General features: G+C 44.9%; 1 protein-coding gene across 1 annotated transcript in view; it reads right to left on the bottom strand.

Moving 5' to 3' along the window:
* The window catches only part of GAP43 (growth associated protein 43), a 57,117-nt gene that overhangs the window by 16,465 nt on the left and 12,913 nt on the right, over positions 1–27,739 (bottom strand). The window contains exon 2 of the mRNA XM_009274376.2: positions 7,437–8,064. Coding sequence (XP_009272651.1) covers positions 7,437–8,064 — 628 coding nt within the window. The remainder of the gene's footprint in view (positions 1–7,436; positions 8,065–27,739) is intronic.

Here is a 27,739-nt window from a genome sequence, read left to right as displayed (position 1 = left end):
ATAAGTTGGTCTTTCACAGGTCTATTGGAGGTCCAGAACTGGAGGTGGAACCTATCCCACGGAGCTGATGCCAGTGGCTTGACTTGTAAGCCTCCTGTCACTGCCTACATTTTCTTTGGTTCTTTTGACCACTGCCCAATCTCACAGACCATCATATGGCTGAATAAAATATTTGTGCAGTGCCTTTACAAAGAGGAGAACTCCCAAGCCCACAACGGACCTGGATGTCATTGCAGTCATCAGTGCTCATTGGGTAGCTGTCTTCAAAAAGCAAAGATGTTGGTGTGCATAAGGACTGGGATGAGGAGAAAAACAGAAGAAATATTACTTTTCTGGAAATATGTGTATACAAGTACAGCCTTTTCTGGACTAATGAGTACAGTGTTTGTCACCCCATGTCATAAAGGACATTTGCAGATTTAAAGGGAGTGCAGGCAAAAGCAACAAAGATGCTAAAAAGCATGAGAATCTTTTCATATAAAAAGCAATTGAAAGCATTGTTTGTGTTTTCTTCAGGAAAGAGATAAACAGCAAGGGCTATGGTACGATGCCCTCTGTGCATATGTGCATACTATATTTTTGCTCTTTCTGTGACATAACACAAATACAGAAAGATATTTAAGGCAATGGTGGCCAATTCATCGCTGAGCTTTCCAGCCATTGTACAGTTGGTTGGAGTTGAGGAAGCTGTTGACGCTTAGTCAATTGGATATTGTGCATTTATATATATGCCATATAAAGCCACAGTTATAATTAGTATCAAAAGAGACAATACATCATGCTTTAACTTTTAAACCAAATACTAGGCAGCAGGGGACAGGGATGAGTCCTAGTAGTAGCGAGGCAGTTTACCCCAAATCTGCTCACAGAAGCATTTGGTGCTAGCCACTGCAGGAAGTACAATAAATGGGTGTTAGGTCTGACCCGGCTTGGCAATTTCTATGTTCTTCTACCAATTATTTGCATGGACCCTTGAGAGTACAACTTCACCTTGCCAGAGTCCGTGGCGTTGCCACAGAGATTGGAAGTGGTCACTGCACTGCCACTGATAATCCAGTATTAATGTACCTATTATATAGCTCTCAAGGAATATCTAACTAATCTGATCGTGCTGACCTGGTGAACTTTTCCAATCCCTTTCCTCTGCACATGGCAGTCATCTGTACCACAGAGTCAGTCCTGCTACCTTTAAAGTACTGCTCCTTGGACCTGTAAATCCCAGCTGATACTCTGCAAGCTTATATCTATCTGAAAAGTTCAGCCTACTTGATCCTAGCATAAAGAGATGACACTGGTGGTGGTGCAGAGCACTGCTGGCAGCTACAGCAAACAGCTGCCACTTAAATTTCATTGTCTGTCTGTCTATTCTGTCCACTGGTCTGCTATTTGAGTCCTTCTCAGCAGAAAATTTGGTTATCATTTATGGCAGAAAGCCTTCCTCCCATGTGGGGATTTTGGAGCATTTTCTGAAGATGATCTGAGTGCAGTTGTAGTGGGCCACTGTGGAAAACGTTGTAACAAGGAGACAGTGATTTTGAGCAAAATCTAGAGTTTAACCATCGGCCTTGGCTGTAGAGAGCCGTGTGTTAGCGTGAGCAACCACTATACAACATGAGCACATATATTAGTTATGCACTGCCTTAAACAATACCACCTGTATGTACTGCTTGTAAAAGCTTCTTCCTATGGAGATGTGTAAGAGCATAATGCTCTCAGTGAACCTTGGTATACCATCTAGAAAGTTCAGTAATGTACAAGTTCAGGACTGCTTTGTTCAGTTGGAAGAATACTATGAAGATGTGAAGAAGAGTGAGGCTGGCCAACCTCCCCATGAACAGGAACTCTGTGCAGCCTGCCATGATCAACGAGGAGGGGCTCGGCCGATACTGCAACAGCTGTGGTTCCCAACATCAGAAGGGATGAAAGATTGCTGTCACTTTTCCTATAATTTCCATCCTTCACAAAATAAACCAGTTAACCAGCCTTGAGTGTCCATGCATTTCTTACTGAGGTCCCAAAAGAACTGGTACCTCCTTGGTGCAAAACAGTGGTTAACCTCCTCTCCCCAGGAGGCCTTTCCCAGAGTCAGCTCACACCTTGTCATTGGTAAATAGGCTTAGTGCCACCTAAGATTTCATTAAAAGAGGTCAGGTCCTGCTTCACCACTAGCCCACTAACACAGTTCCCACCTATAAGGGGCAAGCTGCATCTCATTAGAAAATAGCAGACCTGAGGCACACATGGGACCAGAGACAGTATTTCACTGCAACAGAGGAGGAAATCCTGCACCTGTAGCAGGTAGTGTGTAGGTTTCCTGTTCTCTGGAAAATTGTGACATTCCATTTTCCTCACCCTGCCCCTCACATGGCTATTTGCACCAATGCAAAGCAGGCTGTGAAATACATATGCAGTGCTTATACCCACATAGACACAATGCAAAGATTAAAAAATTCAGAGCAACTGAGGACTAGGCACATACTTTGACACATTTCAGCATGCTGCACGTAACCTCAATTGCATTTCTATTCTTACTTTGTTGCTGGAGTAGTACTACAGACAAGAAAATACTGGCACGCTTGCTTAGAGTTGTTCCCTCTGGGGCAGTCATGGGAAGACTACTGTATTTGCATTGCTTTCCTCGGCTGCCAGGTGTAACAGCAGAGATAAGCTCCCATGAAACAGGAACAGCAGTGACGGTGTTCTGCCTCATGCCAGCTACCCGTGGGCCAAGACTAAATTTCCAGTTATACAACGGCAATCCTCTTGCGTAGCACAGGCTGTACCTTCTAGCTGGTACATGACAATAGACGGTCTCCCTTTCCAAATCTTTATATAGCCAGTGCTCCCTAGGTGCGGCAAGTATTGTCCTTCCATCAATACACTGATTGAACTGAAAACAAAGAACTGATTCAACTCTAAACCATGAAAAAGGATCCGTAGGGACTTGCTCCCTCTGAGGAAGTGAAGAGAAGATGGTGCCTCCCAGTGCTCCTTGCTTGCAGGATACAGGGCCCTGGGGGAACTGCTGGCTCGCGTACATGCAAAGCAATAGTCATCTGGCTGATTTTTCATTTCAGCTGTGAAACTGCCCCATTGTAAAGCTATTTCATCAAGCCAGAGAAAACATTCTTCATTTCTCAACTAAAGAAGATCCATTTGTTTCCTTAGGTACAATTACTCTTTCACATTTCTGGGCTTTGTTGTATTCTTACCTGACAATCTGAGAGTGCTTTTGATGTGAGAGCTAGCCAAATTTGGAGGTGAGACTCGAAAACCTGGGAAAGTACGAAGAGAATCTAACATTGTGTGACATTCACCTCCTCTCCTCCCAATAAGGCACACAGTAGCCCATCTTCTTCTATAGTCTGCTGTTCTGGATGCTGATCTCACTTCAAAGCTCCGCTAATGTAGACTCTTTCAAGTAACTTTGATGGAGACTCTCCGGATTTAAGTCAATGCAACCTAGATCTCACCTTCTCATCCCTATGCAATGTATAAATTCCCTCCTACCACTTTTGAATTTTGTCCTGTTGAGTAGGCTGGCATCTAAGGGAGCCTCTCTAAGCATAATACCAACACCAAAGAGGCAAAAGTTGGATCATAACAAGAAGGCCTATAAACATAAAGCTTGGCAAGGATGCTCAGAAAAGAAAACAATTTCTTGGCATGCAAGTCACCCACCAAAAGACTTGAAGAGAACTAAGAGATTGTCCTTCTTACATCAGTCCCTCATTGCTACTGAACAAAGCCCACTGACTCATTTCAAGCCTTACCCAGGTTGAAATCCATCCACTTTTTCCACCTACTTTTTGATACATTGAGGATTGCTTAGAAACTGCCATGCTGTAGAACTGGGAATGTCTGGGGTTCCAGATCAACTAATACTAGATACAGGACAGTTGTTTGAAGCTGTTTCCTAAGCCATTAGCAACAGACAGATAGAGTATGTGGAACTGAATAACAAGGAGAGCTGAGGGCTGTCAGGGGAATTATCAACTGGTATGAAGAATCACCCAGCCTCTCCCCCACTCCAGAAACATTAAATATTAAGCATTAAAAATCATGCACTTCTCTTTATCTGGTTAGTTATTCCTTTCCCCTCTTCCTGTCTTTTTTGTCCTGCCCTTAGATGAAGGCAAAAATCTCTTCTGGATATAAATGAAATGCCCTTGTCTTTTGCTTGTGTTTGCACCAGGGAAGATATCCACAGATAACACGATACAGCCATTGTAGTAAAATTCAAGGCAGATGATCATCACTGCACAAAAGTAGCACGGTCGGCACGCCTCACGGTAGTAGCAGCCAAGCATGCCATGGCAACCAGCCAACCAATGACACTGGCTAGGAGCCAATTTGATTTATTTTTGGCAGCTTGACACCGCATACTACTGTGCCAGTCTTCGATCACAGAAACGATAAGAGATGACCTTTGAAAGCCAAGGGGATGACTTCTGGAAGAAGGGGACTGATGAAGCTGAAAGAGGATCTGTCCCCAGGCTGGAGGAGTACTGGAGTGGCAGATGTTTGGTAGCCCTCCCTCTTTCGTGAATGACCATCGCAGCCACGCCAGCAACCACCAGTGCTGTGTTTGCTGGAGGATGAATGAGAGAAAGGTTGAGACATGGCAAATGTCTTCAAGTCTATGGAAAGAGTAAGTACCAAGAGAGAAACAGAGAGGTTTAAAGAGATGAGAGGGAGTAATAGGATGAAGAGAGGAAAAAGAAAACATAGGCTTTCTGGCAGGAAATATTTCCTGTCTGGGGGAACTTTTATACTGTGATGATGCTCTTTTGTGAAATATTCTTTAAGGAGAACGCAGCTTCTTACTATTCTGGACATTGTGCTATAGAGTGTATTGCAGAACACAACCCAGCATCCTCAGAGAGATGGACAAGAAGGCCTATTTAATCTTTTTTGTATTTCTTTCTTGGATGGCTCTGGGGGCACTTACCCAGCTGTTCAAGTTTGTGACTGGAAGGCTGATATATTGGAATAGGAATTTAGAAAAAAAATCTATATTCATTAACATTTTAAAGAGACTATCAGTTTGACTGTGGCCACACACCTTTCATGTTTGCTTTCTGCAAACATTAGTAAGCTTGAGTATTACTGCATGCATATTGAATAAGTATAAATAGATGCACATACCGGTCTTGAACACTCAAACAATCACTGAAAACTCATTTTTAAATATATATTTGATTGTAGATTTTCCAACTTACTCTGTTGGCTAGATATTTACATAAGTAACAGTATCATGTGCAAATGCATATTAAATCATTCATGTAAATGGCCACTTCAAATGATGTGGCCATGAATGGTTGGCCACTTCAAATGATGTTAAAGCCAACAAGAGCATGGGGAAGGTATCTACAAATAATTTAGAATACTGCATAGAAATAAACCATTCTTTGATGACTGGTGACTCAAAACAGATAAAATTAAGCACATGAAATAGTCTGCTACTATGAATTTCCTACTTCTATCCATTAGAGCAGATTAATCTGAATAAAAATAGAATGTTAATTCAAAGCAAAATCACTATTCCTGTTTAGCAATAAGGCATCTCAAGTCTTAAATAAGAGTTAATTAGCACTCGTTATCCTGTGTACAGAGGACCCCAAAACACTGATTCATTCTGTCCTATTTTTACCATTGATGTTTATACCTTTGCCCAAGTATAAAAACAACGCAAGTACAGCATGCAACACACCAAATTAGATTTCACAAATCACATGACATTTATTTTGCCACTCAATTAATCACACAAAGTAAGAACAAAGGGCTGGAGTCTTAGACAACAAAAAGCCAACTTGGATAATGCAATTTCAAGGCTTATCTCTAGAAATGTTTAAATGAAAGGAGGTAAAACCAGCAATCCTTTGTTGTTGTGTACGTTCAGTTTAGATTCACGCTCCTGAAGGCTGCTCCCCTTGTCCATACCTTAAATCAGAAATGTTCTGCATGAGCTCCTCTCCCAGTACTCATCTGTCCTTTTGGATATCTGTTCTTTCTTATCTGCCCACTTTGTTGAGCAGGAACAAAGTCGCCTGAAGCCCTGAGTTAGCTCTAAAGCTTGGAAGTCTAATTAGAGAGTGGGAATTGTAATTTGTGGAAGAGAAGTAGTGGACCAAATGAAATGATGGAGAAACATCAGTAAGTGCAAGACTGGATGCTGAGGCTCTGTAACATTTACATCAGGCTGTTTATGAATATCAAGGTGATATGCCACATTTTTGCCCCAACAAGCTAATGAATGCAGAATGCCCTGTACAACTAATGTCTCATGAATGTGGAGGCCAGTTATGCTTGGCACTGCCTCTAGACTGAGTTTCATGTGGTGCCTACCTCTGATGTTACCTTTTTTTTTTTCATTTATGTTCTCTTTCTTTGATAATGTAAGGAAGGTAAAGAGCAAAAGTATCCTCAGGTCTTTGATGCATTTTCTACCCAGCTCAGTATCACAATTCAAAACCAGCTCTTCTTTATGGTTTGTAAACACTATGCCTCTGTCAAACATGCTCACTTTTGCCTCTCAAAACTTTCCACCTCTTCCCAGGGGAACTGGTTAAGCAGAGTTGCACTTGGTCAAGAGCAAAGAATTGAAAACACTTCCTAGAGCGACTGTTTGCATTCAAGCCTCTCTTCTATCCTCACTCACTGAGCTGTCAGGGCTCTTCCCTTTCCCTACCTGATCCTCTTACCATGTGGGTCTGACCCAGCTGACACATCTAAAAGCTTCGTGCACGTATGGCTGTCATGGGCTACTCCAAGTACAGAGGCTAGAAGTATTGGTGTGGATGAAACTATAAGCAATGCTGATAACAAGATGTTCCTGACTAGGATGTGGTTGTACCAGGAATCTCATCCATACACAAGCAGATAGAAAAAAGACCCTTTTGGCTCCTTTTTGACCATCCCACCAGCAACGCTAAATGGCCTCCTACAGTATGAGAGCACTTTTGTCTTGTGAGATTTTCAGCTCAGTTTGGCAGCCTCCAGTAAGCTGGTATCAGCCCAGGTTGTTTTGTTGCCCCACTGGAGCTGCCTGCGCTAGTGTGACTGGGAAGGTTCATCACCGTCTTTAGCATATGCAGAGCTTGGGGAGCTCTCCCAGGCTCCTCCAAGCCTCCCAGCTGGCTGACACTCTCCTGCCACCATGGAAAAAAGGGCTGGGTGGCACCTCCACTTAGAGGAACAGGAGCCTCAAGAGGAAGTGCAGTATTTCCAAAAGCTGCCAGGAAGCAGGGAAGAGGGTGTTAGGCGAGAACATGCAACTCCCCCCACCCCTAAAACCCAGCAAGGGGATTCCCTTGTTAACCCTCAGTCTAACCCCCGCACCAGCTCTTGCTGGCCAACCTCAGATGCATCCCCAAGAGACCAAGGGAGATATCCATTTCTGGAGAGGCCCATTCCCTAGCAAGGCATTCACTCACCTGTCTTCTCTTCGGTTTGGCTGCTCTCCACTGTCTCCATTTGGGGTTGCGCTGTTGCCTTGGCAGTAGCATCCTCTGCGGCAGGGGTGGTGGTGGCAGTGGTGTCAGCAGCAGGCACGTCGGCTTGTTTAGGCTCCTCTTTGTCTTGGGCTTCATCAGCCTTCAAGGACGGCGAGTTATCAGTGGAAGCTTTAGTGGCACTTTCCGTTTCGGCGGCAGCGGCAGCAGCAGGCTTTTCCTCCGAGGAGGCAGCAGGAGTGGCAGCCTGTGGGGCTGGCTGCTCTGAGCCTGTGTCGGCGGCTCCATCCCCTTTTTTCTCCTCCGCTGGCACGCTGCTGTCTTTGCTGCCCTCCTCCAGCTGGGCACGGTCAGCGGCGGCTGCTTCTGTGGCAGTGGGAGCCTCACTCTCTTTGTTCTCGGTCGCTCCACCAGCAGGGCCTTCCTCCTTCTTGTCGGCGGCATCAGTCTCAGATGCCGGGGCATCTCCCTTCTTCTCCCCCTTGAGCTTTTTCCTTGTTATGTGTCCACGGAAGCTGGCCTGGATTTTGGTGGCTGCCTTATGAGCTTTATCTTCTGGTTTGATGCCATCTTGCTCGATCTTTTGGTCCCCGTCCTCATTCTTTTCAACCTTTGAAGAAGAACAAGGGAGAAGGGCAGAGGAGAAAACAGGGAGATAAGTTAAGATTTCTCCAGGTGCAGTCCAGGCTCTGGTTTTATTGGGAATGTCCCACCTTCCCCTCCTGCTAACCAGTGACAAGTTTCAAAGCAGCCTTTCCATTTGGTATAGGTTTGAAGCCAGGTGGCTCTAATTTCATCCTAGGGCTGGACAGACACAGGGGGTTCGTAAAAGGAATTTAAAGCACCTCATCATCTCCATCAGCAATGCTGAGAGCACCTTGGCTGTGTGGAAAGGCTTGCACCAGCTGGGTTGTCTCTATTCTCATGATTTATTTTCCCATCCATTTTGAAATATACCAATTTTTTCCGCTCCTCATTTTCAAAACACTCTCCCGAGGGGGATTTTCACAGTCCTTCCAAATCCACCTTTGCCTTCAAGTCTTTGTTTCTTTTTAATGACACCTTGTTTCACAGGTGTGTGATTCTAATGACATCAAGTGTTTTGTCCTTTGTAGCTTTTTGGCTCGGGACTGCCAACAGAGAATAGTATTGCTGCCCGCCCCACCACAGATGCATGCTGTCAGACATACAGAGATATTCACAGGATATACTCCTTACAAATGCCCTGCCTGCAAGCACTCCAAGCATTTTGCCTCTGCTCCCCACTCATGGTTTCAATGAAGGAATAATAGGCAGATAGATATCAGTCTTTTCAATTTCAGCAGGTTATTATTATTTCTCTGTCTACTGGGGGGAAGTCAGACTTGCAACAAAGAACAGGCATTCCCCATGTTTTTAGGCTTAAGCCACGCATTAGAGTCTTAAATGGGACCAAAACAGAGCCTGTGCCTCATGCTGGTCTGCTGCAGACAGATAATGCTCAGCTTGTAAACCCCCACTGAATTTACAGGACATACCATGCTTCACCCCAATAATTTAGCAGCCCTTGGGCAAGTAACAGCTCAGCTGCATATTGATGAAAGGATACTGTTCTACTAATATTCCCATTGGGAAGCATTCAAAAGAGCTACTCGGAAGCAGAGCCACTGGCCTCTTTGCTGTCTGCACCTGGTTTCCAACACTGGCTCAGGTCACAAAAGAAAGAAAACGAGCTGGCTGAGAAAGACACCAAGTGTTTATTCCTGGGCGGGAAGAGGAAAGCACTCCTTAGGCCATTGCAACTGAGAGGTGCCATCTGGGGAAAGGCCCAGGACCAGAAGAGCAGAGAGAGGGGACAGCCTATAAATACATTCAAAGAGTGCAGCTGGAATAAGGAAGAAGAAGCCACTGCAGCATGCACGTGTGGCACTGGAAACACCATGCCTGTGAAGAGGGGGAGAGACGACTGGCCACACTGGCAGCGATCACTGGGAAACAGACTGGAAGTGATCATTGCCACAGTGTGAGACAGGGTCAGGCACGCATGTGTGAGCGAAGCTGGGCCAGTGAACCAAATGCTTGGCCACTGGCATGCCAGAGGTGGTACCCACTATCTCCCACTGGGTCCCCAGTGAGCACAGGATCCCCCACCCTAGCACTGGTGCCCACCTGGGATCGTTCCCCAGGTAAACAGGGGTGAGCTTGAGTGGGTATGGTGAGCTTGAGTGGGTATGGTGGCCAAGGAAGGAGCAGCCCCAAATCATCAAGGAAAAGAGCCGCTCCACACAGCTGTGCAGGGGTGAAGCTGGGTCTGTATACAGCAGGAAATAAGTCTGGGAGTGAGACTAGGCGCCAGGATGCTTATGTAGGGGGTGAGTGAAAAAGCCTGTGAATGAATATGCAACTGATATTAGCACACAGAATTCAGCACAAGGAGTTTTTGTGCTCCTGACCATGGCCAGGGACAATACGGTTGTTGTACCTATCACAGGGGCACAGCTGAGCAGTTATGTCTACACTTCCCCAAGTGCATTGAGTGACGTGGTACGGAAAGCGGGCTTTCATGTTCGTCTCAGCTTGTCCGAGGGCAGGTGATGGTTATGTGTAAAGACGATGCGGATGTTAGCATGCTGTAACCATTCATGTATGTCTTTTGCTCGCACAGCTAACTCTGCACTGTGTTATGTAGCGTCTGGGGTAAGCTTTTCAGCCTATTTCAGAACAAGGGGATGGAAACAAATGAAAAGTACCTTTAAACTAGCATGTTCATAGAACAGCTGTGATCCAGCCAGGGTAGTGCAGAGCTCTGCACAGGGTCATCCATCCTGCTCCTTAGGCAAGTTTTACAGCTTGCAGTAAGTCCTGTGTTGCTGTGGCAACATAACTACTGATACATGGACTAGCTGGTTTAAGGAGAGCTTGAGTATGCCTGCATTACACTGTAGCCACAGCAACGTAAAGATAGGCTAGGTACTCCTTTATAGCACTGTATAACACTTAGATGCCCTAGCTTTGACGCTCTTTCCCTGAGGACTGTGGCCAATTTCAAACAGCAGCAGGATTGGGAGAGTGGAAAGACAATTTAGACATAACCACAAGACCCTAAAGGTCCAGTCCCATATGCCTGATTCCTGCAAAACCATTAGTGAATGTGACAAAATCGTTAATCCCTGGACAAAGATGAAACCCACTGACTGAAGGGAGAACTCTCTTGCCACTGGCCTTGCTGCTCTCATCCCACGTACCTCCTGTGCCCACCAGGACAGCTATTATGAAGTGTGGCCTGCTGCACGCATGCCTCTCTGACTCCAGAGGAGTTACCCTGTTACCCGGGCTATGCAGCCCTGTGAAGGCTTATCTCTTTCCCACTGCTAGCAGGAGGCCAGGGTGCAGCGAGCCGCAGGGTTGGCTCTCCTGCTGTTCTGACAGATGAACTCATGGAGAGCTGACTGCCAGCGAGCCCTTTACCTGGCAGGGAATGGGAGAGCACTTTTTCTCTCCTGGGAGGTCAGACTGAAACCTCTCACCCGCACCTACCGCATTACAGAGCTAAAAGGCTCCTTTGCTATGCCTATGACATCATTGTCCTCTTATCCCAGTTGGGATGACATCAGTTTGAGTCCTTGCCAGATCACAAGGTTTGCAACTGCAAAATGTATTTCCAACAGGGTGCTTTCAGCATAATTTCAGATATAAAAGAAAAGAAACATGAGGCTGGGGCAGAGGTGGAGTTTAAGGTCATGGATGAAAGAAATGTACTAATAGTTGGTCTGTGCCAACTGTGGCCCTCAGGAGTCCCATTTCTATTCAGTCCTTCCCCACTGAAGCATCCCAGGCATTTGAAATGACTTATTTTCAGGCCACTGGCCTGCAGCTACTTCTGGGGTAGGACACGGTATCCATATAGTATGTGTGTCATGTTGTATAACAATGGGTTGGGTGAGAAACAGATTGTTCAGAGGGAAACTTCTGTTCACACAAAAAAAGACAAGGGCTCTTCATCTGTGGATTACGCACACAGCAGATAAACCTTAATTAAGGAAGCTGCTCAAAAATAACCTGTATACAGTGAAGCTCCTGGAAAGCAATTTATCTTCCTTGGAAAGCTAAAAGGGTGAGTCAGCCCTGCCAGGATGTATTCAAAAGCACCTCAGTGGAAAACAAGAAATCTGTCTGCCTTATCTATCTGCCATGCGTGTATGACATCCTGGTTGTAGTATTGTGGCTGGAATAAAGTGACTACTATTACTAGTGTTTGTACAACATCTAGAGCTCCCAGCCAGGAATCAGGTCTCGTAAGGATAGGTTTCATATATTAGTATTCCATCACACACCCCCTTCATTTACACATTTATGTGTAAAGTAAACTCATACTAGTACTTAATATTGACATATTCATGATATTGTAAGTGTGCATGCAATGTATTGTCATTTTACACAGAGCAAATGTCCTCTGTTTCATTTAGTGTGAAACAAATCATAGATCCTTCAATGGCAGAAGGACTTGAAATCACTGAGGGTGGTGGTTACATAGCTATATGGATGTATAAAAGGACATACATAGTCAAACACATCCATTTTTTTGTTTGGACCATCCCCACATACCCACTGAAGCCAGCGTTCAAAGCTTTGCCTTTATGAAACACACTGTTAAGCTTTTATGTCTCTATCTACACAGCCCACAACATCTTTCCAATCCTAGAGGGATGATCCTCTCACCATCTCCATCTGCTTGTCTGCCACACCTCCAGGTTTCTAGGACATCCCTTCCCAGGCAGACTGTTCCTGTAAGTGACACTTCCCTTGCTGTCACATAGCTGAGAGAGTAGGAGATAAGAAATTAATGTTTAAGACACAGGTAGGGCAGAGGTTAATTCTTAGGTACCAGGAATGTGGAAATTGGATGGAGCCATGACCCCAAGAAGATTTCTAATCTCTGGCCACCTTTCCACCTTCCATCTCCAAACCCACAGCTTACAGAGGGGTCAAAATATGGCAAAGAATGAAGAAAGTGTTACTATAACCTCCAGGCCCTTCTAAATGTCCCACATGCTGGTATGTCAGGAAAGGAGAAATGGAGAAACTAGATGTTTTCCAGATGTTCCATGTGTTTGCAGCCACACATAGGCAAACAGCAAGAAAGGAGGGGACTGAGTGCTCTGGTCCTTGCTTGCTGTTTGTCCACTTGTCTCTTGTGGTGTACCTCATTGTCTGGCCTTGGAAAAATAATCACATAGTTTTGTATTTTGGATGCTGGGATGGAGAGATCAAGAAAGAACTTACTGTTCCATTAAAAGATCTTTCAATATTATACGGTCTCTTCTGCCCCTCTCCATAGCTCTCCCTTTCCTGGTGTTTCTCTGCCCACCAATATATAGCATGTGCCAGCCTCCCTAATGTTCATCCTAGGATCAGGCTGCTATAGACTCAGTCATCACCCTGGTATCCCACTCCTTTCAGTCCTTAGATAGGAGCTCCTCTTCAACATGACACCAAATCCCAGAGCCCTTCAATTCACGTTGCCGTCTCCTGGTATTCTGAAACCCGTGTGCCACGAGTCCAGATTTAGGACTTACACAGCTTTCACCAGAGAAGGCATCACTACTGGCCAGAGCCTGGACAGTGACAGTTATCAATAACCCACTTCACAACCCAAGGGAAATATGATATGCGATTATTAAGAAAAAAAACCAACTCATGTTCTCCATGCAAAGATATAGGGACTGCAAGTCATTCCTTTCTCATGACACCTGTATGTGTGGAAATCTTTCCTTCAGTTAGCTAGGTGAAGTAGTGCTGAATCAACTAATCGCTTGTGGTACTTGTGGGGTTAAGGTGCATCTCAGCCCATGCTCTAATCTTGACTAGAGCACAATGTTTGTTCCTAATGATGTTATTCAAGGTCACTTGGGCCAGACTCACAAAGAAATTTAGGCACCTGACTCCCATTGATTTCACAGGATTGAGTCACCTCCATGCTTTTGTGGGCCTGGCTCTACATGACCTGATTTGTCTCAGAGAGAGCATTTAAGGAGCAGAATGCATTAAAAAAAAGACCAGCTGTCTCCCCAGAAGGAGTGAAGCATGGACACATGACAGAGAGAAAAGGCTTTCATGCCTTGTGAAGTGAGGAAGCAATTTAGCACAGAGAACAGCTTTTTTTAACCCGGTTAAATGGTGTGAAGACACCTGGCTAGAGGATGGCACCTCTCAGCACAACCTGTCTGCAGGGTGAGGAAACAAACAGAGTTCCATTTTTTCCCAGGATGACTATGGTGATGGTGGGTAAAACACCCTTGAGAGAGAAAAGGTTAATTCATCTCTCTGAAGCCTTATGCAGGATGGTTCCCCGGGGTATAAGTAGCAGGGTTTCAGCTCTCCAGTTTCAAATCCTCTAACAACGGAGTTTCCATCCTTTCCTCTACAAGATCCTCTCACATGTAGGAAATTTCCCCTCTATTTTATGGTGCCTGGAATGGAATAAGCTAATGATGGTCAGGCAGATGGATGGATGTTATTCACTTGCATACAGTGACTGAGAAGAGAGGTAGAAAATAACCTAAGATAGACCTAGTTAGATATTTTTCAGTGTGCCTTCTCAATAAATCCATTATATTCTCCTCACCTGTTTTGTGACTCTCCCTTCTGTTTGTCACACTGTTTCTGTTAAGCTAGTGGTCAACCATGGTGTCATCTACCACCTTGAAGCTCCTATAACTCCAGAGGTTAAATGGAGAAAGGCATGCAGTACTGCCTATGCTGCCTTTGCAGGCTGGGTGAAAGAAAGAAGAGCCTTGCCCCTGAAGCTGATGCAAAGTGGCTGATGTCCAGGACTCATGCTTTCCGGAGCAGAGTGGCTCATGGATGTCACTGGGGAAAAGCACTTGCCTTGGGTCTGATCTGGGCTCTGTGGAGCACTTCGGTGGTTGTGGGGCACAGGATGCATTCACTCGTCTTTCAATTCAAAGCACCCACAGTCTCAGAAACAGCACTGGGTTGCAGCTTGCCCAGGCAGTGCTTTGTACAGTCAAATGTCAAGGGCATGTGTATATCCTGGGGTATGGCCTAAGTGTGTGAGGGCACTTGAGGGCACTTGAGTCTGCGTGGACTGTGTTGAAGGCCTCGGGTGTTTGGCATGATGAACATCTATGCTCTTGCTTCAGGTTGGATCTTGGCACATACTCTGCTGTCAGTAGTGCCTAGTCTCCTTTTTGGAGGGAAATACTTGTGTCGCCCCAGAAGGAGCCAGCCAGCAGGCGTTCAGATCAAGGGACCAAAGCCTGGAAATGAAGCAGGAAGGTATCCAAGCTGACAGTGTAAATCCACTCCCAAAATAGACCATGTTGAAGAAATTCAGCAAAAGGACCAGGTGAAAAATTTCCTTTGAACTATGCTTTGATTAGAAAAGTCCATTCAAAGAATATGTGATTTCTGCTGCAGATGGGCTTAGACAGAAATGCAAGCTTGGATGTCACTGGACTAAAAAGTAATTTATCCAGACTCAAACTATGTGATTTGTGTAGTCCTGTTCGGGGCAGTTTGGGCAAGGATGGTTGCTGCTATGTCAATTATTTTAAAGTAACACCTTCAGACTCTGAATCCCAGGGTCTGCTGACCATGAGCAGGTAATGAAACCCTGAATTATTGATCTCTCTCCCTCCCCACCTTTTCTCTCTCACTCTCTTTTTTTTCTTGCTTGCTTAGTTTTGGACTCCACAAAACTTTTCAGGGAATTGTTATTAATCTCTGGTGGCTCAGAGTGCCTGCCCCCATGAAGGCTGGACACATTTGCTTCTGCTCTAGCTGCAGCAAAGGGCCAGAGGCTAATTTACAGCTCAGACTTGCTTCCTTGAGATCTGGTGCAGGCAGCTGCTGAGCCTCCCCAGAGCCCAGGGTTATGCAAGGTCTCTAGAGCCATTTCCACAAGAAGCAGCAGCTTGTGTCCTGCAGCTCCTACCCCATTCCCTTCATGGGAACACAGGGCTACACCCAGCTGTGGTGATGGGACGTATCCCTACTTCTCCCCAACCTGAGTAAACTGCAGGTGGGGATACTACAAGCCCTTCCACTGCTGATCTCTGAGGTTACTTTGACCTTTCCTGGTTGCACCTAGAAATTGTGAGGAATTTCGTGCCGGGACCATCAGTCCATAGGCAACTAGACTGAGGCCCTGTCACTACCTCAGCACCCACTTGTGCTCCTTGCTGGTTTGCCCAGGGTTTTTGCAGCCAGCAGAATAACAATGAAAGACTCAAGCCCCAAGTCCATCCAGTCTCTGAACCTTCTTTTTAACCTGCCTGTTAACCTTGAATCTCCTCTGGCACCTCCTTCTGGCAGTGACTGCCAACACCATGAAATCTCTCAACCTAGTGATTGAGAGATTTAGAGAGAGCTAAGCATCAGGTAGCTCCCTTCTTGCTTAATGGTAAGCTCAGGGCTGTATTTGTTTTTATTTTATTATTATTATTGTTATTGTTATTGTTATTGTTATTGTTATTGTTATTGTTATTGTTATTGTTATTGTTATTGTTATTGTTATTGTTATTGTTATTGTTATTGTTATTGTTATTGTTATTGTTATTGTTATTGTTATTGTTATTGTTATTGTTATTGTTATTGTTATTGTTATTGTTATTGTTATTGTTATTGTTATTGTTATTGTTATTGTTATTGTTATTGTTATTGTTATTGTTATTGTTATTGTTATTGTTATTGTTATTGTTATTATTTTAGTTTATGTCACTGGAAATGGGGGCAATTATCTTCTGAGAAAGCATTTGCAAGTTCATTAAAGTCAAACAAACATCCCCAGCAATTAGGGAAAGCAAGGCATGGACTAATTCCCAGTGGCTTGGGAAGCTTCTTAGAGGGTGGGCTCTGCTATTGCAGCAGCGACCTTCCCCCCCAGCACAGCCCCAGGCTTTGCCACTGCAGGGGTGGGCAGGGAAGGGGAGGTGTGGGGCTGAAACCCAGGGTGGGTAGAAGGAGCACTGCGAGGAGCTGGTCTGGTAGGACAGAAGACTAGGGGAGGGAGAAGACAGAGCTCAAGGCAGAGAAGGAAAGGAATGAGAGTAGAGGAGAGGGAAGAACAAAGGAACCAAATGGAGAGGAGAAAAGGAAAGGCAGGGAGAGAGGTAAAACCTGTCCAAAGCCAAGGCACTGAATGGAAGAGGCAAATAAATAAGAGGCACAATGACAGAGACGAGATACAGAGGAAGGGAGAGTGCAAGGGAGAGAGAGATAAAATCACTGATCCACATCCGAAGGGTGTGACAGTGGGAAATACCAAGAAAAAACAGGCAGCTAAATAGCCGAGCAGGGTCTCCTGGAGCAGATCTGCATGACTGACCGTGCCACAGCTGAAAGAGGTGTTGGCAGTGCTCTTTCTGGCCCACGTCACCTTGCTGCACAACCCTGGCTGTCATTTCCATGAGCACTGGGCTAGCAGTGGTCCTGAGGACCCTGCGTCAGCCTCTTGACAGTGCCCTGCTGGGGAGCTGGCCCTGTCAGTAAGCAGGCTGATTTGGATGGGGGGTGAGTTAATGTGTGACAGCTCTGGGCTGAGCCTTTCCTGCTCCTTCCCCATCCTGGACAGTGGAGGGGGAAAGCAAGATGGAGCAGCTTCTCCAAGGCAGCAGGGAGATAAGAGAGAGGAAATCCAGGTGGGGAATGAAGGTTGTTCAGTCCTTCGCTTGTAGCTCTGTGTCACCCTAGTTGTAAAATATAAAGGGCGATGCTTATTTTGCCCTTGAAACCTGAAGTTTTGCTGTGGTGCTGCAGGGGAGACAAGGTGCTCTCATGAATATCCTATTCAATTATCACAGACCATCCCATCAGCCATGCTCATGTCAACTAAGGCTTCAATGAGGAAAATGCTTTGGCTGTGCAACAGCCTCCTCTGTCTTCCCACACTGCTTTACAATGAACTTCTGCTCCACAGAGCATCTGGACAGTGATGTTTCTACAGGACCTTTCAGCCCCCACTGCTTTACACCTAGCACCTGCACAAAGAAGAAAAGGTCTCTTTCCTCCTGAACTGCAGCTACTGCTGGGGTGAAACCCTGTAGCTGCTACCTGTGCCCACAGCCACATACAGCAGTTGAACTTCAGGGGTGACAGGGGTGTGTATCCCACCTGAAATGACAGGGTGACCTGAAGAAGGTAGCAACCAGGATTCTTGATCAGGATCTGGCAAAGACAGTAAAGTCAGTACTGCCTTTCTTACTGTTCATTATCTTCCTGATAAGACCTTTGTCTTTTGTTTTTCTAATCTCCTGAAAGACAGCCTAACCCACAGCACTACCTTTAGCCAACAGCTTCCCCATTCCCCAAGGAGCAGAGTACAATCCTTGAAATCACCAGAGCTGTTCCCAGTAAAACCCAAGATACCAGAGTTGCAGGTCTACGTAATTTGATAAACTGGATCTAAACCAGATCCGTCTAAGATATCCTCGCTGATAATGTCTTCAGCTTTTGTCCAGATAGACCAATCCCACATCCCCACTGCAGAGCTGAACTGTGTGCGTACCAGGATCTTGTATCCCCAAAGAGCAGGAATCCATAACAAAGGCTTCTACCTATTGGTATAGACTCCATCTCCTCACTGGGGCAGCTGGCTTTTTCTCAGCTTCTGGTTCTGATGGGTTCAACAGGTCTCAGTGGCATGGTCGCTCCTTACTAACTAGGATTGGCTCTGCTGTCTCTGCTTCTTGCTCCATGGGATTGCCTGACCCCGCTAACACCAGCCCCAGCTCCACTAGGACAGGGTGTCAGCCTTGCTGCTGGAGGCAGAGAATGATGGTGTTGAGTGCTGGCTTTGATCTTCACGGAAGCTCAGTTTGTTGATTTGTGTTGCAGATCTTCATGCCCATCCGGGCTTGACTGACCTGGAGATTGTCCTCATGCGTCCACATGTACTTTTTCCTCTGGCTTGCCCTGGCCATTCTCTCCAGCCACCTTTGCTTCAGTGGTACCATTGGTGCTGATGTTTGCTCCACAGATCTTCTGCAAGGTGGCTGATAGGGCTCTCACGACAGCATGTGTATGAACTCACCACAAGCAATGGGTAAGACATGGACCTCTTTTATGGATCTGAATTCTTCACAGCAACAGCATGTCTTGGGTGCCGGAGACCTTATAGAAAACCTTCTGTGCAATCGTTCTTGGCATACATTTTTTTCTCATTCCTTTTATGTGTTTATAGTACAAGCAGAGAAAGAAGGAGAGAGATCCCATATCTCCTCCCTCCTTAGTCACTAGTTCAGGTGAGAACGGGAAGAGTTAAACCTACTCTTAAGATATCAAATATAGGAGACAGGTCACTGGTCCCACTATGAGCTCTTAGATACTGCTGACTTACAGCAAAGTGTGAGAAGACCTAGACCATCTCTTTCTATTCCTCCTATCCCGAAGTTTGTACAGCTTATTAACAAACAGTTGTACTGAGATATTATTGGAAGTTCAATGCCAAATGTAATGTTGGATGGTGAAAGTGGAGTGTAATTTCATTGATTTCAATGACATTTTCACTAGAGATAATTTTTACACGACCTCTGTGGTCTGCTGCTCCAAACAACTTGCAAGAGGAGACATTGTTATGTTCCAGAAGGACTCTGAACCTAACTGAATTAGTATTTGTAGTGTTGCAAGAGCCTCAAATGCATGGTGTTGTAGCAAGGTAAAGCATTGTGCAATATTTAAGCTGTGCTCTCATCTACTCCCTCCTGTCAGTGCAGGATGAGAACATCCTGAAAGGAGGCATAAGTGTCTGTCAGAATCTGAAAAGGTCTCCAGAGGGGACCTGTATGACACAGCTTCTTTCACTCAAGAACCTGGGCTTGACTGCCTGAGACCATGCCCAGTTTGTGTAACTTCAGTGCTTTCCAAGGTCCGTAAAACTGATGAATCGGGCCCATGATTGCAGCTGTCACTCCTGAGCGGCACAGCGCCGAAGGCATAATGTTGTGCCATACCCCTCTCCCATCCTTCAGGTAGGGTTGTCACCAGAGAACAGACATGGCTTTGATTAGAAAGATCTTTTGGGGCCACAGGCAGCTGAACAAGAGACCCAGTAGCCTCAGGGCTTAATCACTTGTTCTAGAGACTGGCACTGAGCTATGGGAAACGCACATGTGGCTTTGAGCCATTTTGTTTCCTACTTCGCTCCTCTACTGTATGCAGCCCTATTGAAAAAGGGGGAGGGAGGGAGGCAAGCCTGCAGTGCATACTGCGATAGACCCTTTGTGGACACTGTTACGTTAGAGCTATAAAGACCTCCAGCCAAAAGGAACATGTTGAATAGATGTGCTAGGGAAAAAAGCCACAAGTGTTTGGCTTTGCCACTTATAAGGGCTAGCGCATCACAGCCACATTTAAGTAGCCACCCAGAGCTTCTCCTAAGCTTCCTGCTGTAGGAGAGCTGTTCTTTTTTTCCATTTTTTTCACTCCCTGGGCCTCCCATCTTTAAGTTGTTATTAAAAAAGGGCTTCAATAAGCTTTAAACATCTTGGTCCTAAAGTCTTCTGGCTTTTTTCCATTCTTCAGTCAGGAAGCCGAAGGCAGTAGCCTTAAAGCACTGCACATTGTAATGTGTTTTCCCCAGGCACGCAGTTTAGATCACTCTGTATCTGGTGCATCTGTAGCACAACCATACTGTACATCCAGGCACCCCTGGAGCCCTCCCTGTGAAGGGCTTTACTCAGCAGCCCCCCTGGCAGAGAAGTCGAGGGAAAAGGGACCCCTGGAGAGGACGAGGGGATGGCTGGGCAGGCAGGGTGCACAAAGCTCCTTCCACTTCTTTCTGCTCTGCTGCAGATGTGATACGGAAAGAGAGTTTTCATCCTGAGGACTTGGGAGTTTCTGGAATAGGAACCTTCTTCCCTCAGGATCCTGTGCAAAGCCAGACAGAAAGCACTGGGAAGTATGCACAGACGATCTAACACCAGAAAGTGTGCAGTGTTTCCTCTTCTGTTAGTAAGGGCCAGTTCACGCTGCACAGCTATGTCACACACTGAAGAGCAAATAATTAGAAATCTCCAGGGTCCTCTAGGCCGTCCCTGTGCACTGCTGCAGGGCTGATTTTCTTTATCTTTAACCCACCCTGCAAGAGCAGTGTTTTCTACCAGTCTTTGGACATTTCCCCCAAAGATGATTCTCTGGGTTTCTTTGGCAGTTTATTCCTTTGGTGAACTAAAGAGTCCCTCCCAGAGTTTCGGCCAGCCCCCTGCATCTTGTCCATGTTGAGAATAGCTTGTTTCTGCTTTCTTAGTAACACTTCTTCGTATATCAACGGCTCTCACCTGTCATACCATCCTTCTTTGCCGGATCACTCTTCCTAGCCCTCTTAAGACCTACTCAGAGATCTTACTTTGGTTACTGAATTCACTTTTGTTCTACTGAGAAATTACTAAAATGTCTCCCCAGCTTTAATGAATAATGAAACACTATACTCACAAAAATAATAATTAGCAATATAGCTAAAAATAAATCAATGTGTGGATCAGACTCCCAAAGGCAGTAGGAAAAGCTGCAGTCATGAACATAGATGGTGCTGAAAATAGCTAAGCACTTAGGGAAAAAAAGAAGGAAAAAAAAGCTTAGGGGAACTTATGAATGGCCGAGTGTTAGCAATCCATGCAGATTGTTAAACAGAGTCCTGAGTCTGACTGCTCCGTTTCCTGTCAGCCTCCCCCCAGTGCTATTCAGCACGTTTAGGAGTTTTCTGAGGATGTCAAGAAGTTGGGTAGCTGGAGCAGGCTAGGACAAGTAAGATGGAGTGGAAGGATGTCAAACACTTTTCAGAGGTTCTCCAAGAGTTTCCATCCAGGCTCCTATTGTCCTAATGGTGAGCTTCCAGATGAAGGAAGAGGTGCCCACTGTGAGAAGAGCCAAATGCATGAGGATTTATGATGATGACAACCATTATTATTTCTACATCTTTGGTATATATCTCACTTGTGGTGCCGGGAAAGGAAGCAATGAAACAAGCAACAGGAGTCAAGACAATGGGAGTGTGCTGAACACAAGAAAGGGCACAAGCAGCACACTCGTTTATAGAGGAAAAACAATTCAGATACTAAAGGGACCAGCTTGCTTTCTCCTAGCACCATCTAAAATATAGAGCCATTTCTTGGTAGAAAGACATAATTCCTGCTTCTTCAGGAAGTCACAGGACAAGGCAGGTTCTCACCAGTCCAATTTATTGACCCATTAATGATAACAATACTAAAAGTCCTTCATAAGACACATCATTGGAGTGAAGCAAATTGTAGGTCTGCTCAAATGAAGCAAAGATTGTGGTGTGCAAATGTCTACGTTATGTGGCCAGGTTATGTCATTCGTTGTACTCTACTTTTCAGATGAACTGGTCCCTCAGCCATGAAAATAGATACAAATATTGCAAATTCCATTATAGTGAATGATTACCTATCTAAAATTTTAGCCCAGGAGTGGGGCTTTTTTTTTTCTTTTTTTCTTTTTTTTCAGTAACTCTTTCTTTTTCCTCCTTCCCAGTCAAAAAGACGAAGTCACATTGTATAACTATCACAAACTGCATGTCACAAACACACACACACATATATAAAAAAACATAGTGGAGTGAGTAATTTGCAAGAAATGCACCGCCTGAAGTCAGTTAGCATAACCAATTCACTAAATCCAGCTGAAACAAAATCAGAAATGAAGCCTAGATACAGAATATTTTCAAACAGATTAAATTCAACAAGAGTCATTTGATCCCTTCCAGAAAGAATGAGTTACGAATGCACAAACATTTTCTTCACATTTCAAACCAGTCACTAACTCAAGGTTTTGGGATCTGCCTAATCCTTAGTAATATCTGAGAGTACTCAGTGTAGAACTGGAGCACCTATTGGGGCTTTCAGGTAACTAGCATTTCATCTCAGTGCAAAGCAGAAGAAAAAAGTTTCCACCTGTATTTTGCTTTGGTTGCAGAAGCAATTATTTTGAAGCCTGAAGAAAATACAACACATCCCCCCAAGAGGCCTGCTTTCCAGATTGTACTCTCACAGCACTTTACAAACATTCATGAATTATTAACATTTTAGTATACATTCCTATGCTTTAGCTCTAGTGGGTCAACATAAACTTGATTGAAAGAAGAATTAAAGAGCCAGGTTTTAAGGAATGAATGGTGGGATCTTGACAAATGCCTACTTGCCTTAATCCTATTGAAACAAGTGCCAATTATGCACCAAGGCTCTTTGAAAATCCTGCTAGGCTCCTGCCTATCTAAATCTTATTTGTTAGGACAGTTCTGTAAATTACCTGATACCACCCTGCCACTGTTTAGAACTAGGCTTGTAAATAGCTGCTGAAAGTAAAACAAAGGAGCTTAAAGAAGACTTAAAGTGTTAGTAGGAAATCTGGATATTCGGCGCTTAGGAAACTCAGGGGTATAAAGGGATTACATTAAAATCTTGGTCCTATTTTTTGCAGTGAAGTTGGAAAGTTAAAATGCAGGAGGCAGAGGCTTGGCAAAGGAGAACAGACGATGTCAGGGCTAGGGCAGCCGACAGACGGCTGTCCTACAGCACTGCTCTACCTTTGCTGCTGAATTCCTCTGTTATCCTGGCCCATACTTTTCACATGGTGATTCCTAGTGGCATGTTCTGCATCTCTGAGTAGCTGGCTTCAGACACCTCGAGTCTGATTTGGAGCAGTGCTGAGCACTCAGAGCTTCAGCTGGCAGTAATGGGAGATGTTTTCAGATATGTGCAACTGAAAGTAAAAACTACTAATAAAAGTCAGGTCCTCTGTTTCTCAAATTCAGCACATAAAATTAGGGAGTCCTGCTGACCAAACTCTTTGTTCCTCAGTTGCCCATCTGCAAAAATGGAATGAAAATACTCAGATATCTCACATGGGTGTTGCAAAGATTTACTAAGTAATGTTAGGGATGTGCTCAGAAATCACAAGACAGCCCAGGAGAAAATTAGTATTTCTGATTTCAGAGCAGAGTTTGAATAGTATTTATAGAGCAAAGCTGTGGGGTCACATGCTGACTTATTATGAGAGAACAAAATATTGAATAACTGCTCATTAAGTGAGCACTGTCCATTCTGTGACCTGAATGCGGTAGGAATCCCTGGGAAGAAAAATAAAGATATGTTCCTGTTACTAGAAGTGTACTGAAATACATTCACAAGAGGAGACCATGCTGAGGTTGCACAGGCAACTGCATCTCCAATATTGGCTAATTTTTTAATACTTGACTTAGCAGCCTTAATAACTTTCTTCTAACATAGTTTCTCTGTGGTCTTTTTCACGCATATACTAGCTTATGTTGTAGCTGAAGCCTAAATCTATTTCAACTCCTAGTAATGCGGGATAATCCAACTTGTATGCAGATTTCACTTTCTAAAATGCAATTAACTAAATCATGGGAGCTCAAACCTCTTGGCTTCATGAGCATCTTAAAAAAACCCAAACCTTCCAATGTCCAAGAGGTGTCAAACCCCTACTCAGTACCTTAGGCAAGGTGATGGATTTTTCAACAAGTAGCTCCCAGGCAGAAAACAGCAACGGCTCCCTGGGGTCCCAGCACCCAGTGTGGGATGGGGTGAGGCTGGGTGCCCAGCTGAGTCCCAGAGCTTGTAGGGAACTGTTGGCCTCAGAAGCCCCTGAGAGCCTCCTCCCACATGGAGATACTGATAAAAAAGTATTCCTAACATCGGTAGTGTGCTGTCAGTAGTATGATGTATCTCCATTGTGGGAGTCATACTTCAATTGCTCAGTATCTGCCTGTGGCTTCAAACCCGCAAGTTGGCCATCCTTGAATTACGTGAGGCAGGATTATCAGTGGAAAACAAAACGTTTTTCTTAGCAAAAAACAAATTAATAGAAAGTAAGTCTTATCTGGCAATTTAATGAGTGCACAATTACTGCATCAGGGAAAAGCCCCCTAAAGATTTAATCATTTAATATGTACAAAAAGCTACTGAACAGAGAATTACTTTGTTCAAAGGATCAGTTATATCCTTGCCTAGTTTTCAGCAACTCAATGGCTACCCTGCAACATCAGAACTGGAATAGCAGGGGTGCTGCAGGGCAGAAGCACAGGGCATTGATAAAAGTGGAGCAAAGGAATGACAGAAATCCTGTTCAGCATTTTCCTGTGCTCTGTATAACTGAGTGCTATTTCACTGCCACTGGCAGCACACTGACCTCCTGGTTACACCACAGTACTTGAAACTTGTGTTTTTTAAAACTGCCCATCTCCAGTTCTGATTAGCTTCTCCAGGCATTTCTGTGCTGCTCAGAGTTTTCACAAACAAATTTCCAAACAGCAGAATCGCTCTGTATGGTACCCCTCAGAGGTACTCAGCATGCTCTCTCGTCTGCTGTGCCTGACAGCAGGAAAACCTTAGAGGCAAGTACCCAAGAGAGAAGTTGAAAAATTACAGGTTGGGGATATCAGCATCGATGATACCATACTGTGTGAAGCTGAGATGCAATGAAACATCTGTGAAAGATGGAACTGAATGGGGCTGGATATAAGGACGCAGAGCAATGAGGAGCACATTTTGCTCTCTGCAGGGACAGGTCAGAACCACAGAAGAGAAAGAGAAGAAAGCAAGCCCTGCCAGTGGAGCCACTTACTGCACTTTGCGAAACAGGAAGGCTGACCTTAGCTTGGTAAGGCCTCTTCAGTTCTGGTGTGGGTGCTTACAAGTTGCAGCATTATCTGCTATGGTCACTGCTTCTCCTTCTATGGGGAGAAGAAGCCAGTGGAGCCACACAATTGTAGATGCTTCCAACAAAATTATCTCCTGACCTAGTCCAGCACCTTTTCTGCCTCCCCCTTCATTTCTGTGCTGTGGCAGTGTACGCTTCTGTGACAAAGCCAGAAGCAGGGGTTGTCCCTGGGGTAGGCTGAAACCCCATCTGATTTGGGAGCAGTAGGGACTACAAAATCCCCACCACCTCACAAATGCTAACAGAAGACTTACATTTCCACTACCTTCTTGGCAAACATGCATCAGGTTTGGCCCAGAGAGACAACCACACATTCACTTTGCAACAAGGTGCAACTTCTTCCCTACACTGACAGCCTCTCCACTTCCATTCTTAACTGGCAGTGTCCTTCCACCAGACCTGCCAACAGGACCTTCTCTTTTGGCCACCTACATCTCTTTTGGCCACCTATACTGCCTCCATGAAGAATCTCTCTGGATCACCCCACCTTGACCATCAACTCTGCACCAGTCCTGAGAGCCAGAGGTTTAACTCCAGAGGAGCAGGAGGAGGGTCTCTTAAGCTGCCATGGAGGGCAATCTCAGCAGAAGGTCCTCAAAATAGGAGACAGAGCATCCTCATAAGGCATAGGCTTCACGCCATAACCACCAATTAGATTTGGCGGGTTTACAGTGTCATGCCATGCTGACACGTCTCAGGACAACAGACATAGGCACAACTCTTCTTCCATGCTTACAGAGTGCCGATGAATTGCTTTTTTCCCAAGACTTCTGAATTTCTGTACTGGGATTTCTGTATTTCCATTTCAGTCTTTGCTAAGAAAAACTCTCCCTTGAGTATGTTAGGCTGCTTTGTGCTCCCCTGGGAGAAGTAAACTTTCTTTTAGAGATAATTCATGGACACAGAGGCCTAGGAGGCAACATATCAGTTCATCAGCAGCCAGCATATGCAGCAATGGTAGGAAAATTTCCCATCTGTGCCTGGCCAGAAAATTGTGTCCCATCTTATGCACCAGAGATTTGAGGAAGGCAATACAGACATTCATAATGCCCACAATAACAACAGCGTATTCAGACTAGGGAGAAACCCCAGGCAGGCTCTCATTAATAAAAGCATATGACCGTGTATCACCGAGGTTCTTGCCTCTTCTCAGGCTCCCTGTTAAGCCCAGTCTGAAGTCTCTGACCTCTTTCTTAAGCCCACCCTGATCTGGAGCTTACGTTCCAGACAGACTGCCTCTCCTGGTGAGAGCACAACCTCCCCACCTGGAGATCCTTCAGGGCAGCAACCGAGAGCCTGAACTTCATGAGAACAGCACCAAGGTCAGGACATAGGACCTGTGATACCATAGACCTGCTTGCTTCCTCAACTCTCCAGCTCAGCCCTTCCTCAGGAGATCCTCCCGTGGAGTCCCAGATAAATGCCCCACTCCCACAGACATGAATATAAAGCGACTGGCAAATAAAGCAAACAAACGATTTGCATTACTCAAGCTATTTCTTCCAGGTGAGGAGAAGGGAGGGGAAGAAGAGAGGAACAAGCCCATACTTTTTCTGTCATTTCTGGATTAATTAATGCAAGGCATGTGAATAGTAGTTTAAAAGCTATTGGTTGTATAAAGAGAAAACAGGCAGAATGACTTCAGCAGATAATTCCACTTTCTTCTGTGCCTCAGTTTCCTCACATACAAAAGGAGTAATAACAAGAGTGTTCCAGGACTGATTTGTTAAGGATCTAAGATGACATCTTCTGACACCAGTGAAAAGTGTAGTACTAGTTTCAGTGATAACACATTTGGCCCATTTTTGCCCAATTATTTTGCAACCCATCGTTCACAGGCACAAGTACAAAGTAGCGTGACTCATATGTTACATAAAAAGCCTGTCTTACAAGCATCTTTCTGGGCACACGGTAAAGGCTGAAACAGAAAATGTAAAATGGAGACTACCTCTGAAACGCCGCTTTGACTCCCTTGTGCATACGCCTTATAATAGTCTTTATAATTTTTTTTTTCTTGCAAGTCTCCCCCACCCCAGCTACTACAAAGGATAGACAGAGCTCACTGAGTGGGTAGCGATTCAGTATTTTCCCATTATCCTAATTTCAGGCATGGCAAAGTGCCTTATTTGCCACACATCTTTCAAACCCATCACTGAATGCAGAATACTAATTTCCTCATGGTCTTTTTCTGTGGCGCTATTTTGCCATAATATCTCAGTGCTTCATGAGCCTTAATGGATGTTCTCCCAGGGAGGCAGGTGGGGTTGTTATCTCTATTTTACAGACAGTGAAATCAGACACGAAGAGGCTAAGGTCAAAATAGCCAGAGCACCCACTAATTTTGGGTTCCTAATTTGCAATGCCTTGGATTAACCTTTCCCCAGCTCTGTGCATGTTGAGAGCAGAACTCCATACAATACCAGCTCTGCACTTCTGCAAGTAAGACCCTAGGTGTCTCAGACTGGGAACCCAGAAAATGAGAACACACCCATTAGTGGCCACCCATGGAAAACCTCATTTATATGGCTTTTTCATATCACATAGGAATTTGTGGCAAAAGGCAGGAAAAAGCCTATTTCTTCAGGGCAGTA

This window comes from Aptenodytes forsteri, unplaced genomic scaffold, assembly GCF_000699145.1.
Source record: "Aptenodytes forsteri isolate BGI_AS27 unplaced genomic scaffold, ASM69914v1 Scaffold379, whole genome shotgun sequence".
In the NCBI taxonomy this organism is placed as follows: Eukaryota; Metazoa; Chordata; class Aves; order Sphenisciformes; family Spheniscidae; genus Aptenodytes; species Aptenodytes forsteri.
The sequence above is the reverse complement of the archived record's forward strand: the minus strand, read 5'-3'. Positions and strand labels throughout refer to the sequence as shown.